This window comes from Lutjanus erythropterus, chromosome 23, assembly GCF_056507025.1.
Source record: "Lutjanus erythropterus isolate fLutEry1 chromosome 23, fLutEry1.hap2, whole genome shotgun sequence".
NCBI lineage: Eukaryota > Metazoa > Chordata > Actinopteri > Lutjaniformes > Lutjanidae > Lutjanus > Lutjanus erythropterus.
Genome location: NC_139339.1, coordinates 10739758 through 10756589, shown reverse-complemented (window position 1 = coordinate 10756589; position 16832 = coordinate 10739758). Strand labels below are relative to the sequence as shown.

At 40.2% G+C, this 16832-nt stretch overlaps 2 protein-coding genes across 2 annotated transcripts in view; both read right to left on the bottom strand.

Annotated features, from left to right (window-relative positions):
* The window catches only part of rgs12a (regulator of G protein signaling 12a), a 52620-nt gene extending 42399 nt beyond the window's left edge, over window positions 1–10221 (bottom strand). Inside the window, exons 1-3 of the mRNA XM_084712296.1 lie at window positions 9921–10221; window positions 6676–8533; window positions 3805–3897 (exon numbers count right to left, since the gene is read on the bottom strand). Coding sequence (XP_084568422.1) covers window positions 3805–3897; window positions 6676–8460 — 1878 coding nt within the window. The 5' untranslated portion in view covers window positions 8461–8533; window positions 9921–10221. The remainder of the gene's footprint in view (window positions 1–3804; window positions 3898–6675; window positions 8534–9920) is intronic.
* Window positions 10222–11917: 1696 nt separating this feature from the next.
* Window positions 11918–15769, bottom strand: msantd1 (Myb/SANT-like DNA-binding domain containing 1). The gene is made up of 3 exons (XM_084713005.1): window positions 15217–15769; window positions 14838–15131; window positions 11918–13132 (listed from the first exon to the last, which is right to left on the bottom strand). Exons 1-3 carry the CDS (start codon window positions 15468–15470, stop codon window positions 12835–12837), a joined length of 846 nt encoding a protein of 281 aa, XP_084569131.1. The 5' UTR covers window positions 15471–15769; the 3' UTR covers window positions 11918–12834.
* Between the last annotated feature and the right edge of the window lie 1063 nt (window positions 15770–16832).

Genomic DNA, 16832 nt, shown 5'->3' with positions numbered 1-16832 from the left:
TTGGATGTTATCTCATAGGAAGTAAAGATATTGAGCTAATAAGGTTGTCAAAAATATCAGTACTTCAATACTTTTTCAATAGGAAGTGTTGAATATTACACAATATCTGTTAATTATAGTACTGAAAATACTAGAGCTATAAAAAAACAATCTGAGTGCTAATTCAAGACCTCAGTTCAATTCAGATTTTATTGTCTTGCCTGAAATTTGGCTTGCAGCAAAGCAAAATCAGACAGTGTTCAGTGACTTTTTCCTTACCAGCACTGTTTGCAGATTGCTATTTTTATCCCATTTTGTGTGCCTGGGACTTGAGGTATTGAGTATTGTTTTTTTTTTTTTTACACTAGTATTGTATCAGGGTTTAAAATTCTGGTATCATGACAACTCTATCAGCTAATCAAAGATATACTAGTGTGTGACGGCTGAAATCACAACACAGAGAAATGTTTGGGACACTTTGGTTATAGTGGCTACTTGGTTTCCATCCAAATGTAACCACATTTCAAGAAAATCTGCAGAATAAGATGTAAATGTGTGTTTTCATCCCCTACCATTATGCGATAATTAGGAATTAGTTCACCGAGAAAAACAGCTGTTGGCACAAATTCTCCAGTTGGGTGGCTTTAAACCATGGTGAAAATTAAAAATGCACATAAAAACAGGGGGGATGGAAACCTTCCTATTGTTGCTATTACATTAGATTCACAAACCCTTGGTTCAACAGAGCGAATCAATCCGAAGTCTGAGGGTCGCCCTTCATATTTAGTTACATTTCAGGTAAGGCGTTTCCTTGAAAAAATGTAAGTGGGGTAGAATTGTTAGTGGCTGTGTTCACCACATTTAAAAATCCCCAAACAAGGTGAGGAGAACTCCAACTGTCTGGTATAGCAAGACTACCAGTTACATAGAGTCCATCGGGGGCGCTAACAAGTTTATTTTTCAACAGTAAAATATCCTGATTACATATAAAGGTTTTAATTCTTTGAGAACCAAATTAAAAAAGATCTTATCAAAACTGTTTGTATTGTGTTATCAGTTACTGAATGACATTTATGAAATTGCAAAGTTTGGGATTGAAAAATTGATCACCTAATGCTCTCCACTCCAACAACTGCAGTCAGTATGGCTCCATGCAACACAAACTCTGTTTGCACAACAGTGAATACAGTTAATTGTTTGAATATACATGGATTTCTACTAGTGTTTTGATGAAAACTGTTTTTATCCCTTGCAAAAGACTACAAACATTCTTCTGTCTGTACTTGCACCAACAAAAATTAATGCATCTTGCTGAATGCAGATTTTCACCTCCATTTAGAACCAGTGAGAAGTTTGAAGCAGATCGGCTGAAAAGACAGTTCGGCACAATGTATAGCCACGAAATATTCATAACTCAACAATTCCATCATCCCAATCCAAGTCTGGGTTAATCTAACACAAACTGTCATTATATGGACAACCACATCCTATTTTCCACAATATATAAATGCCAAACCAAACTTCAGCTGTTTAAAGTCATTTTTTTTGGGCTTACAGTCAACAGCCATCATGCCAGAGCTTGAAAATCTTCAGTAATCATGATGCTTGAATGTGAAGCCCAGTGTCTGAATCGGTCCCTCCCTGTTGGTTTCACAGCAGCAGCTCCTGATAGAGCAGAGGTCTGAAGTCCAAGTATAACAGGTGCACAAAACATTGTGTAACAAAGCAAACTCAAGGAGTAAGAGACACAATGCTGCAACTGCGAAAGCATCCAGCTCTCTATCCAGCCATAGTTCAGCAGCCTGAAGCTTCCCAGTTACATTTTAAACTTAACTGAAAGTGGCAACAAGTGGTTCATAACAACGCACTAAAAACAGCGGCATCAGTTATTAGGTATTACGATAGACTAGATAATAAAAGAAGTAATTTCACTCTTGATAGCAGCAACCAAATTTGCAACTGCTGTGAAGCCATAACCATAGCAACTAAATGTAATGAAACTCATCACCAAACCAACACAAAACAAGGTAGGAGGATCTCGCCCTGCACACAAGCTGACTCGAAGCTCAGAGACACAACAAACTACATAAATCAGCAAGTTAAAACTAAGACCTTTAAACACATTTTAATGCCAGTGTTTAATCAAAATTTAAGGTCAATTCTACAATGAAACTAAATATCAAATATGACAATTTAGGCATCCTCTTACTGAGCAAATACATACTGTCTGTTCAAAATGATAACTAAGACAAAATGACAATAACTAGTTGACTTAAAGAACATTTAACAAAGCTGACCGTTATTACACTTGATCCCATATTGACCATCTTGAAAATGCAAATGAAAGAGGTGTCACTATTTTAATATGAAATCAAAAATCTATCATAATGACTTTTCAATTTCAATAATTGAAATTAAAGCCAGACTATAAAACCAGTCATCTGTTGATCTTTACAAACACCTATTAGGAAATGTGAATTTAAGACAAGATTTTTTTTAAGGACCTGTAGCCACCCTGTTAAAAGTTTGTTGGTCACAAGACAAAATACCCAGAATAAGCAATTAAAAGATACAGTCATAAATGGGAAAGAACCACTGTTGTAAACATTTGCATGCTGTGGGCTAGTGAATGCTGTAAATCAACAATGAAAGAAAGCATAAAAGTTGTGCTGCAAGCAGGACCTCTGCAGCTGCTGTAACCTTTTATAGCCATCTCCAATCCTGTGGCTGTACATCTGGGACAGACCTGCTCAAAACCGGCAAAGTTTCAACAGCAGCACTGTTCACTGTGTGTCGGAACAATCCCGAGGAGATCTGTGCTGTGCCCCTTCGAGTACAATGTGTGGTCTGCGGGCGTGTCTGAGTGTGACTGTGACTAATGCGTGGATATACAATACAGTTCACCACTTTTTGGTTTGTTTTTGTGTCCGTTCGTGTGCTTCCAGAGCAATTATGACAAGTAGGAACAGTGTGTGCGTGTGTTATTGTGAATATGAATCAGTGTGCATGAGTAATACACGCATGCAGAAAGAGAGTTCCTCCTCAGCAACATTAATATGAGAAAATGTGAGCACGATATTCAGCCGGGCAGCAGTGCTCATTAGCAAGGCCAAACAAACAGGACCGGGGCTCTGGCCCACACAAAGACCACTTTGTGAGCCCCCTCGTGCCACAAGTGTAGCAGCAAAACGCAGAGTTCAAGGCAGCGGAAATGAAAGGTTAGAAAAGAGCCGAGAGCGGAGCAGAATGAGAAAGGGGGATGGTTCACCTGAATGTCCACATTAATGAAGCTTGTTCTGCTTACAAGCCCAGAAGAATGGAACATACAGAAGACTGTTTGATTTAATGAATAGTATAATTCCCATCAGCTTAAAAATATACATGAAACTGAAGTCGTTTTCCATTTTGAAACAAAAACTGACCTTTTTTGAGGTTTTTATATATACATATATATATATATATATACACATATGTATTTCTATAGTTTCCCAGTAATGTTCCTTATGTATTCATCCAAACATCAAAATTTTAGGTGAATATTTTTCGTGTTTTTCTCAAGCCCCTCTAAAAACATTTTCCCAAGTCACCTGATGTAAGTTTCTGCATGATGACGTTAGGCTGAGTGAAGGAGGGCAGCAGCGCTCTGACCTACATCACCGCTTTTTGCTAACAGCTGAGTGGGAGTTCCTATTTGAAAAACTCTGAATAGAACATATGGAGTCGCCCTTGAAAATATATGAATGTTCTGACTTAAACAAGATGAGAAAATACAAGAAATCAAACCTCTAGGAAAATCGATAAAGAAGAGAAAAATTCGGTGTGTACCTCGAGGTCGTCCAGTGATCGTGCCAGGCTGAGGCGTTTGGAAGAGCGGCGTTTAGAGGCACAGACAGCGCCCATACCCCAAAACCTGGAGCCCTGTGAGAATAAAGGAGAGACTGATGAGCAAAGACACTATGACCAGTGCTACTGACAGCAAAATGAAGGCCCTTACTCTTATTTGTATTTCATTCTGGTAGGCAGTTTTGATCTTGCATTACTGCACTGTGAGCCAACAATACCGGGTCCAAGTTCAGGGTTTCCCCCCAGCAAAGCTGTCAGGCCTAATTTAATGGGCCTGGCATAGGTCGGTTTCATAATCACAGCCGGAATCACGGAATTGAGAAAAGCCATGACACAGATGCCACAGGGCCCCACATTAAAAACCATTTTAAAAATACACCCACTGAAAAGAAAATTCCCCGATGTTTAGGCCCAGCGGGCCATCAGGCTTGCAATTAACAGGGGGAAACCCTGACAGTTATTGTAATTCAATTACATTACATGCAGATTTCCCCATGGTGGGACAACTAAAGGATTATCTTATCTTATCCGACAATGCATTAAAGTTCATCATAGTTATTAGTCCGGAAATGCATAGAAAATACATCTCGCTAAAAGAAAAAATTGTAAGAAATAATAGTTTATAAATTTTAAAGTCTTTTTAAAACACTATCAGAGCCTAACTGCGAACACAGCTTTATTAACATATATCTTATCTGATGTTAAAACTTTTTTTAACAGAACATGATGCAGACTGTTTCTATTTATTGTTTTATAAGCAGCATTTTCTGTATATGACTTACTTCAAGTTTAACATATGTATATATAAACAGTGAAAGTAAGCATATCCGCCAATATATAGAAAATCCCTAATATCAACATCAGTCGTGCTCTAAATACTATGCAAAAATATTGTGTATTATATGTATACAGTAGACATACTAGTGTACTGCATCACTCATATGCTTTCATCTACTTTAAGCCCTTAAAAAGTCAAATTAAAACACACAAAGATAATAGAGCTGCTCATGGGGTGTAAGTGTAAAATAATTCAAATGTAATATGATAACCAAAGTGAGAAGTTACTCTGAGGTTAGTTAGTCAAAGTCTTGAAATCTCAGATTGTCTACTAATTTCACAGGTTTCTCTGCTGAAGTTTCTGCATTTACATATAAAGGGGGTCATGACAAACAGTTCTCTCTGAAAACATGAAAACTGGTAACATTAAGTTAACACGAACAATTACAATGCTGTTTCAAAAGTACAGAAGCACTAATTTCACAGTCAAACTGTGAACTACCATGGGAATTGAGATAGAACCACCACGGGTTCACTTTGCAAAAGATAATGCACTTTTAGCAGCCAGCCCTATTCTTATGAGTGGAGAGACTGTGTCTAATGTTTGAAGGAGAGTTCAAGAATTGCAGATAATTACGGCTGCATGGCACGGGCTCTACCCTGTAATTTCCCTGGCTTCCTGTGCAAGATTGTCGTCTTTCTGATCTAATGCAAGCCGGGGGCCAGAGACACAAAACACTTCTGGTTTATAAACACAGCCAAATATTTACAGTAATAAGGTTAAAAACACCAATAATTACTGTAACTAAGTTCAAAAACTATACATTTTGTGGCTGAACTTTATCCAGTACACACTGGACATAACCTGAATGCCCTCAATTTTGATTTGTAGCTGTTTACAAAAAACATGTTCACATTCATGTTGACTAATTGCTGAGAAAAACTAATATGGACACACTGCAAACACTTCAGTGATTTCCTGAAGGAGGCTCATTTCCGGCACTACACGGACACACAGGGCCATCTTGTGGGCAACAAGGACAGTAGCATGAAAACAAAAATCTGCTTCCTTCTCTCCTCACATTTATCACAATGACATCATTGAGTTACAACAGGTGCTTTCTGAGCTCAATTCACACTCAGCACCAATTGACTGCTGAAATAGTGGTTTTGTATTTCATTTTAGGTGCCACCAAAAGCAGGCTTACTAACTAACACCCCCTCGGTGTCTGGAAACTCGACTCTATGTGACCATTTAATACTTCCTGTGTCGCTGTGTTAAACATGAATGAAGTACAGAAACAGATGCTCCTGCCTGTGCTTACAATGGAACTATTTCATTTCACCGTGTGTAAGGATTTCTCATTAACACATGGCTACAACATTCCAATGATACATTATATATATGAGCAAAAACAAAGTTATAATTAGAAAAATTAAATACAAATCAAGCTTTGATGTAAGATAAAGAGCCATGAGTAAAATCTTTTCATCTATAATCAAAACATTAAAGTGGCAATCTGTAATTTGTCACATATTCAAACTTCAGCAAAGATGGCGTTTTGATTTTGTCCTGTTATTTTCCTCCACCATGCACCTGTGTTTCCAAAAACTGTAAAGTGTAGTGTAAAATGCTGCATCACAGTACCTGTACCAGCTTACTGACTTGTGGTTAGCTGGTTGGTACCAGTGTTAACAAGCTTTTTATCCCCCACAATCCTAGCTGGTAATGCAAATATGAATCGGTCACATTAATATTTAAGAACTTCTCGGATACTCAACATGTTTTCTGTTGTTTGTTTTGTATTGTACTTGTATTTTTCTCTGCTAAATTTATCAGTTATGTTTTTGCTAATGTTTTTTGGTTGTTAAAGTGTCCTGAGTGCAGCAAAATAATGAGAAAATAAGGAAATACAGGCAGAGGGCAGAGTCTCTGCAGATACAGACAATACTACACAAGTGGCTCATAGGTGAGGGATTATGTTTATATGAGTCTGTACATTGTTTTTTTGAGTAAAATGTTGAAGATTATGCATTTGAATGCAGTTTTAAAATGAAAACATTAAAAATACTCACATGTTTGGTATCTTTTCGCTGTTTCTCTCTCTGTTCAAGAAACCTTTTGGTCCACTCCTCTCTGGGAGGGAGCATCATGACCTCTGCTGACCGGTACCTGTCTGAGGGGATCTGGCTCATGGGGGGAGGCAGGTTGCTAAGGCTAACACTGGAGCACCAGTTGCTGTTGGACATCACCTGAGGCTCAGGATCACTACTGAGGGCTTTTGGCCACTTTGGCTTCGAGAACCACCTCTGGCTACTTCTTAGAGGATCTGCGAAGAAGTTTGCTTTTTTATCCAAAGCAGGCTGAGGAGGTGGTGGGGGCTTAAACTGAAACTCGAGTCTGGGTGGGGGACCTCCGTAAAAGCTAGTGAGGGAATCGGGGCCAGGTAGTGACTCTGAAAGGGAATGTATACTGATACTGTGCTCTGGATTAAGTTTTTGGCTGTTCTTGGAGAGGTTTATTGGGGTGAGGTCTTCAGCCGGAGGATAATCCCATGGACAGCTGGGGAGGTGGGCCCCAGGGTGGTTTCGGATTGTGGAAGGGAAATCCCTGTCCGCTCTCTCCTCAGGGGGGGACGCATTTCCAATCCCACTGTCCCCATTGCTGCTGGCACTGCCTTGTTTGCCGGTGCTGCCGTTCTCCCTGGCTTGCTGCTGAGCCTCCATGTCCAGTTTGGCTCGAAGCCTCTCCACAGGCTCCCCCATGTCACTGTACAGGACTGTGACAAAGTGAAGAACATCTGGGGGAATCTGAGGGAATTCCAAGCAGCCCAAGGCATCTGGATCTGGAGTGCAGTTGAAGCCAAAGCGTCTGGCGATGCCTATGTGGTCCTCGTGGTTTCCCAGCTCTGGGTCAATGAAGAAAACATGGCAGGAGGCCCGCAGAGGAGCATCCTCGGGTACATGGCCGTTCACTATATGTGCTGTAGTGACCAAGCAAAAAAAGCGTGGGTCTTCAGCACACACAGCCCCTAAAACCAGGTTCTCAGTCGGAAAAGCTGCCAAAACAGCACCTGTGTCGTCACAAAGTCGGACGCAGTCGAACATGATCTTCATCATCACCAGGGTGTGGGTATCCTGCTCTGTTCCCAGCTGTCGTATTCGCTCTCGAATGGCTTTTAAGCAGTCGTCCTCTGATTCTGTAGTGTTTAAAATCAGCTCTGTGGAGCTCAGGTAGCCCACCACCAAAGTCACGTTCAAAATACTCCAGTCTGGACTTGCTTCTTCTGTGTCTGTAAACACAGAGTCGGTGTCCCCAACTCTGGAAGTTTCTCCCTTCGTCTGCTCGGCTAAACAGTTCCACTGTTGTGACCACTGTGACATGTCTGGCTCTGACACCGGCCTCTGTTTGGTGGTCACAGCATGACTTGAGTTAAAGGAGGAATTGCCTGAATTATCATACGAGATAGTGCGCAGAACAGCCGCCTTTTGGTAAATACCATTTTTCTGGCCAATCCCAAATTTTGCATCGTTCAAGATAGGATTCCCCATGATTCGGCCTTCACCGTGCACCACCATCCGCAAGGGTCCTTTGCAGCTGCCAATCAACTGTACCACAGTTTCGTGCAAAGCTGTAGACACGTCAGTTCCATTGACGGCCATGATTTGATCCCCCTGTTTTAGTCCCACGAGATCAGCAGGGCTTCCCTCCAGGATTCCACTCAACAGACATGGCCTCTGTCCTGCTATAGTAAAGCCATATCCTGCTCGACCGCGGATGACCTCAACTCCCCTGAGCTCACCGATTGTATTTAAATCCAGACGCCTCCTCACGCCCTCAGGCTGTCCCTGTATCCTCATCTTTTGTTGTAGGTTGCAGTGTGTGGGAACTGAAACAGTTGCAGGTTGCCAACACTATTGTGTTGTTGTCATCCTACAGTTACATAAAGAGAGCAAAACATAAAAACAGAAGAATAAACACACAGGACAGTACAATAATTCAGCTGCTAATCAGCTTTCAGTGAGACATGTTGTGGTAAATTTCCAATTTGAAGTATTTTACTAGGGTCATCAATGAAAAATTGTTTGTTCTTGTCAAAACAGTTTTAACAGTTTTTAGTCTTAAATTGAATTTTTAGTAGGGCTGCAACTAACAATTATTTTCATTACTGGTTGATAATTTTCAGAATTAATTGTTTATCTTATAAAATGGAGAAAACATTGTGAAAAATTCTCATTACAATTTACCAAAGCACAAAATGATGACTTCAAAAAACACAAAGATCCTTCACTTACTATCATAAATGACAAAGAAAAGCAACAAATCCTTACATTTAAGAAGCTGGAACCAACAAATCTTTGACACTTTTGTTTTGAAAATTTACCAAAATTATTAATCGAGTAACAAAATAGTTTGCAATTGATTTCCTTTTGATAGACTAATTGACTGATCAACCAGTCATTGAAGCTCTATCTAAAAAATGATACTGGACCTGCAACTAACAGCCATATTTATTATCAGTTTATTGGTCAAATTCCTTATCAATAAAAATTTGTTAGGTCTTGGTCAAAATAATGACAAAGGGCCATCTACCCCGAAGTCAAATATGATGTCCAAACAAAGACATTTAGGTAAGAGCCAACTGAGACCAAATAATGCTGCAGTTTTGAGAAGCTGTAACCAGGTATTTTTGCTCTTTAATATTTATTAAATCATCAGACTTGTTGCTGAATTACTTTCTGGCAATTTACTAATCCACTGATTGTTCCAGCTCTGCATTACACAGCATATTATTATATTCTCTCATTCTTGAATAAAACAGTTTTTATTGAGACCATTTATTAAAACAGACTTAGCGAAATACACACACATAATAAAGTTAAGTGTTTTCGCTCTTACTAAACCAATTTGTAAACCAAGTAAAACACTGCTATCAATCTTATTATACCAATTATCTGTCAGAGATAAGACACACACAGCTTTTATGTCCAAACACAGCTTGCAAATTACTCCCATCCACCCCTCCACCCGCCCACTCCCCCAAAACAGAGTGCCAGCTGGCACCAACAACACTTTAAATGACAACCAGATTCTTTGGTTTAAGTCAACCACTGTTTTTAAATGCTCCAATACTCTACTAACCACACAAGTGAAACATTTTCAAAAGCGGAAACACCTGGCGAAGCCATGTGGATTTCTTTTGCCCCTCTTTTTCAGTCATAAAAAGTTATAAAATGTTACGCTAGTACAACGTAACGCCACACAAAGTCGGAAACTATCACCAAAACGAGGCTGTTTGAGGACTAACTTTTGAAATTACCTTTCCAAGCGGTGAAAAGTTCCTCAATAAAACTCCCGCGGTATTTACATCCACGTTGCTTAGACTCCAAACGGTTACATTTTTCACATCACAGGTCCTTTTTTTCAATTATTCAAAAACATTTCCTTCTGCCGTGATTCAATAGTCCATATGGCAACGCGCAGAGCACCACCTCCCATTCACACACCGCGGCGGCGGCGGTCACAAAGCGTCTTTCATTGTAACCATGACAGCGTAACGTCTCTGCAGCGTGGGACGTCCCGTACTGGCCAATCACCACGCCTGTCACGTTTGATATTCAAACGAATGGAGTGACGCTATTGGCTGACACCGATGACAAGTTGATGTACTGTATTTTGTGCTAAAGTAAACCAAATTTAAAAGCCTGGGTTTCTTAAATAAGCAAAGCCACTTAAATATAGAAAGATTGGGATTTAAAACAGGTTGTACGCTCTGTAACACGTGTCACAAAGAAGCACATTAAATTTTAAATCGCCCGACAACACATTGAATGGTAAGTTCTCACTATAATTAAAGAACATATATAAATATATACGTCTTACCCGTGGTCTTGTATGTTTTTGTTATTACTTAAGTATCCCTCCAGCACTATGCATGTGGGTCGCCCCCTGTCTCTTCCTCACTGGAGCAGCAGCACTTAACTGCACATTCATAGTCTGTAAACAATACCTCTCTGGTCAAAGGGCTGCAACGGCTGCACACACTGTCACATGGCTTTACTACACATGTGCAGCCTACACGCTGCAGAAAAGAGGGAATAATAAAGATAAGCACCCCAACACTTTGTTTTTTATTTGCTATTGGAAACACCAACATAACAGGTTGTAATATTTGGTATATATCTTGAATGTTTCAGAACTGTTAAATTATGAAATTAATTATAGTAACTCACTCAAAAACAGCACTGCAGTTGGATTGTTGACTGCAAAATGTAATTATCATCACACTAGTGTATTGTCAGTAGGTTTAGAGTATTGCTATTTTATTTATGTACATGTAGGTGAATATTGTATAAATAAGTACATTATAATGCGTGTGTTTATGTACAGTATATGATACATGTGTGCCGTTAATTATGTGTTGGATTTTATGAATTATTGTGCTTAAATGTGGGCTCTCAGAATATTAGGCAGTGCGCTAAAACAGGTCCTAATAAATCAAATCAAGTCACTGAACTAACAGTATTGCATTTTCATTTTTATTAAGCAGTGACTTCCATGGAGTGGGTGTAGAGTGTGATGGAACCAACTTAATCCCCAGTTTCTCCAAATCCTCTTAAAATAGGCTGAAAGGCAAAGACCTTAAGATTTTGGCTCTATCAGGCCTTACCTTCTGTGTGTTTTGCATTTCAGTAATTATCTTGCAGTAACAATGAAAGACAAGAAATGACTATAGGCTGTGCATTTTGTTTTATTCAGCAGAAATGCAAATAGGAATAAGACATCTTTACATATTAAAGTATTGAAATCTCAGCAAAGGAAATTTGTTTTTCTGTTCCTATCATGAAGTTAGCATTCATATATCTAGTTCTAAAAGCACAATGCCACCCGATATTGAACAATATGTTGTTTGTTTGTCCTCAGTCCAGTTGACCCTTCCTAAGTCCCACCCCTTTGTGCTCTGTGCTCCAGTAACAGTTGAGCAAGCTTGGCACTCAGTGGCACATCATCAAACTTTCCTGTTTCTTGTGCTTTGACATGCTATGTGCTAGGCACATCTATGTTGAAAAGAAACCCAAATTTTGTACATGGCTAGCTAATGTAAGATAATGTTAGTAAGTTAGCTCATGTTATGAAAATGCTATGTAACTAGCTAGCTAGCAATTGATGTAGATAAGCTAGGCTATAAGCTAGCATTTTGCTATCTATAACTAGGTAGCTTATGATTGATGTATATTAGTTAGCTTAGTTAGCTAGAGTTTTACTACAGAGCAACCATTAGCCTGTTTAGTGTGTGACTATATTTATTTTTATAAGTTATAAGTTCCCCAGCAACATCTTTTTCCATCTTCAAAATTTGTTTTTCTTTTTAATATAGACAAGTTTAGTACATAGCATATCTAAATACAGGAAATGGGAGAGGAGACAGTTGAGGTTCCAAAAAGGGGCAGGACTTTGGAAGGGTGGGCTGTGCAGAGAGAGTGGTACTCTGTGTGGTTACTGATGACGCACAGTTCAAAGATGCTGAGTATGAACAGAAGAATGAGTTAATGGACCCGTCAGATTTGTATTTATTGCAGAGAGGAGAGTCACAGAGATTCACCTTGGACAGTTATGTCAGCTGAAAACAGGGTGCTCTTGAGCACAAAAACAACATGTCTGAGGGCTGCAGTTGTGTGGTTATGATGCCATTTGCTGACAGCTCCTTTCCTGTCACTTCAATAACAGCAGGGATTATTGCCTCAACTCCTGGCTCATAATGCTACAAATTGCCCTGTTTTGGCATCAAACCTTCCTAACTTGTAATTATCTTGGCACAGTGAAAAAGTGAAGTGACAAGATGAGTCTGTTTTTTCAAGGCAGTTGTTCCCACAGTGATTTTAATAGGGTACTTGACAAATAATCAAGAAAGAGGATCTGATAAAATTACCCTTACAATAAAAACTCCAACTGGAGCCTGATTTACAGCAGATGCTGAGGTGCCAGCATATGTCATTATGATTTTAACATGGTCATCTTCCATGAATGATTATTCAGGCTGACGACACCTTCAGAAATCGTAATAGCATATTTTCATACCGCTCTATACTACTGATTAGAGCTTTGACATATGCACCACGATAAACCTTGATGTTTGATATTAAACTAAAATCTCTCATACACTTTAGTATTTTTGCTTCAACGAGGCTATAGATGAGGCAAGATCACAATCTCTTCGAGACAGTCGTAAACCCTCACACACATGGCTTCCCTGGATCTTTGACACTGGTCTGACTCCATGATGCTGTCGAGGCTTGGGGAGGCTGAATCATCTTCTCCAGAAGGTTCATCATACGTTCCTGCAGCTGCAGACACTGGACCTGGAGGAGGTTCTGTTGGTGCATGACCCGACGGACCTCCCTGCATGTCTCCTCTATGGCCCGGCCCGACTTCCTCTGTTGCTGCAGCATGGCCTGCATCACCTGCAGTTTCTTTTTCTTTATGGAGAGGTGCTTGTTGGCATGCCTTTTCTTGGCTGAAGTAGGGTGAGAGCTGGAGAAACAGGGAATGGACCTTTTAGAGCAGACAGTACCCTACATATTTTTCATCTTGCCTGTGGTGCTATTTATCCATTAAATTGTTTTGCTGCAAGTTGCTGGGTTTTGAAGATGTCAGCCATAGAGATGAGTGCCTTCTCTCAAATATAATAGAACTAGATGGCATGCGGCTTGTGGTGCTCAACAACGTGGGATGCAAACATTGATGGTATCCTCCTCAGCAAAGCTGTAACCTCTCGTCTATGAGTAGGTGGACGCTTCCTTCTGCATGATGATATGGTTAAGTACAAAAAAAAAATAATTCCTACATGAAACTGCTGGGTTATCTATAGTAACTGGGTCAGAGACATTACTGTTGAGTTTTTCTTTTCTTTTTCATCATCACAAGCTAGTTCCATTTTATTAAAGAGAAAGTAGACATTTCTACAGACATTATCTCTAAAATCTAGATGGATAAATAGCACAACAGGCCAGAACAAGTCAGAAACCAGAAAACGCAAAATATCGAATTAACTAATTGAATTGGCAGTGATGCATGGACACTATACTGCTATTATTTCAAAGAAAACTGCATGTACAATTTGCAGCTATACATAAAACCAAATGCTTAAGTACACAGCTGACACCAAAGCAAGAGAGAGAATGAAATCCAATCCTAGCCTGTGCTAAAGCTAAATTTACTTAATTTGTTCTCTTGGCTGTTTCTTATAATTGAATATATATATTTTTTGATAAAATAACATCATGGTCATTTTGTTTGGTATCCTATACAAATAAAGCAGCAGCTAAATCCAGTTACAGAGGATAAAAACAATTAAACCAGACCTGCTAAAAAGATAACTAGCCTTAGCTGAGTATCAGTTGAAAGTGGAAATTTTCAGTTACCACAAAATACAGCTCAGCACCGAACTACACATGAAGCTACACAGCTAACACTTAAGCCCAGCCTAGCCTGTGCTAAAGTTAAATTGTTTCATTTCCTGTCATTGCAATAAATATTATATTTGATAAACTGACATAGTTTAGTTTGTTATCTCACACAAATTAGGCAGCACCTAAATAAAAACAGCTAGGCTAGTCATGCTAATAAGGTAACTAGCCTTAGCTCAGTAGCAGTAACTTCTACTGTTACAACATATATAAATGAAACTGGAAATCATTGTGTTCAGTTCAAGGTAATCAATGAGAAATAATAATAATAATAATAATAAAAACAGCTATAGTAGTCAGTAGTCTGCCATCTGAGCTTCTGATTCATGAATCACATATTAATGAAACTGTAAATAATTATATTCAGTTCAAGGCAAGGTAGCAATTAAATTTTCATGATTTGGTGTGTTTAAGCTACTTTCAGATCCAATCATTACATTTAGTTCAAGGTAAATATAAACAAACCTGAATGGAAACCATAAAGAAGAATACATTTTGTGTCCTAAATCTTATGTCTATAATTAAGGTCTATATTTTTTGTTGTACAATACATTTACTTGAGCAACAGGAAATACATGTAATAACATGGTGGAGTAAAGTGGTACAGGCTCAGCTAAGTTGAACAGGAACAACTTTGATTCTTTCCCTGAATTAACTGAATACAAAGTTTAATCAACCTGTCATTACCTTTATCAGTGATACACATATACACATACACATACATATACACATACACACACACCACGTGTGTCTTGTCTGGTTCCTGTTACCTGGAGCCCTGTGTGTGCTCACTGTCAGAGCTCAGAGAGTCCACCTCTTGTTTTATCTCCATCTCATCTGAGGAGCCTGTGTACTCTGGCAGGAATCCCATCATGCCCTCCTCTGACAGGGGCGCCAGGTTATCTGTAGACTGGGATGAAGTGGACGGACCTGCAGTGGAGGACTGAAACTCCAAGGAGCTCACTCGCCCGTTCTCCAGAGGCCTGGAGAGGATCTTCTCGATGGCCTTATAGTACGGCCAGTCCGGTACATGCCCACTTTCAGTGGCTGCGGATTTCAGTCGCCTGTTGGATCAAAAATAGGATGTTTAAAGTCATGCAACAGCTGGAGTTTGAGGTCATAACTCTGATTTGGATGTGGTGCACTTGCCTGTACTGGAAGGACATGTTGGTGATTTTCATCTTGATCTCTTCTTTAAATCGCTGCTCTCCGGTGAGCTGGAAAAACCTCTGGGACATCTTCTCGTAAACCTTGGCGTTCCTCTTGCTCATTTTCAGTTCGTTGTGGTGTTCCTCCCACACGTACAGGAGGGCTTTCATTTCGCCGTCGGTCCAGTTCGGGGCCCGCCTGTGTTTCTCATTGTGGCCTGGTATTAGGTAGCTGAAAGCGTCCTCTGTTGCCATGTTTGAAATGGTTCTCTTGGCCCTGCGCAGGCTGTGTATTGCAGGATCTTTAGAGGTTGAATTTGAAAGTCTTTTACTGTGTTGAATCTGCAGTGAGGGGAGTGATACATGCAAGCAGGCACACACACCGTCCTGCCTGTGCCCTTCCCCCTAGCCTAGCTGAAAGAGCACTCAAAATGGGGCCTAAGGCAGGAGAGGAATCCGGTTAAAAGCTTTTAGTGGTGTGTGATGTCACGGTGACATCAAGTTGCCTTGGCAACAGTGAGGGAGGCCCTTCATTTTCCCTCCCTCTCTTCTAACCACTCCCATCCACTCTCCTTTTTCCCTCCATGGCTGCTCCACTGGCAACACAAAAAGCTTTTAGCTGAAAGGAGGCAGTGTGAGCGCATGAGATTGCTGACAGTTTTGAAATATGAGCCTCTGGGGAGGAGGGGGGAAAAAAACCGAGAGCCGAGACCACGGGTATGTGTTTCCCTGGCAACAAGGCAATGGATTTGGTAGTCAGCCAACACACTGCTCCATTTAAAAGCTTTTAATAATAGACAAGTCATTTTGAGATGGGGAGAGGGAGGATTTGCTTCATCTGGTGTGATGTTAGAAAAGAGGAAAACACTTCCAGCCTGCAGTTTAGAGCTAAAAAGCAAAAAGAAAAAGCCTTTCACTGAGAAACTTTAGGTGGAAATAACAGCAGACAAAATGGCAACGTCTAGTTTTGCACCCCTGCAATGGGATACAAAATGCTGACTGCTGTAATCAGCTTTCCATTCATAGCTGTGGGTTGTAGACAATGGACCCCTGCAGGAAGGATTTCTCAGACCAGTCACAGACCCCTCCTCCCTTCAGGTCTCAGCGAGGCACGGATCTCTGTCTACCCCCATCTCAGGCATACTATTATCTGCATTTTTTTCCCCCCCTTCTAGCTCCCTCTCCCTTCCTCCCGTTTTTCTTTCAGGAATGTTTATGAACCAAAACCACACAAATACACAGACAGTAAAACCCCCAAATACTCCTTTTCAGCAGCATTTTCACCTCCTGCTTTGTTGTGCCTGAAAAATACAGGAATGGTAATGCGTTGTCCAAGTCGTCCGTCCTCACTTCATCTTTATTAGTGCCACTAGTTGCTGTCAGGGCAGCTTAACTCAGTTCTGGCCTGATTAGACCCTTAACCCATCTGCTCCTCAGTAGCCTGACAGGCGGCCGGTGCATTTTCATACCGCAAATTGGCAGCTTTGGCCAATCCATCACATCTGTCACTTAAGACGAATGTTAAGCTCCACTGTTGCAGAAATGGAGGAGCAAATGAAAGTTGCTGTTAAAGGTTTTTTTTTTCTGTGTGTGTGTGTGTGTGTTCTTGTTTTTCAC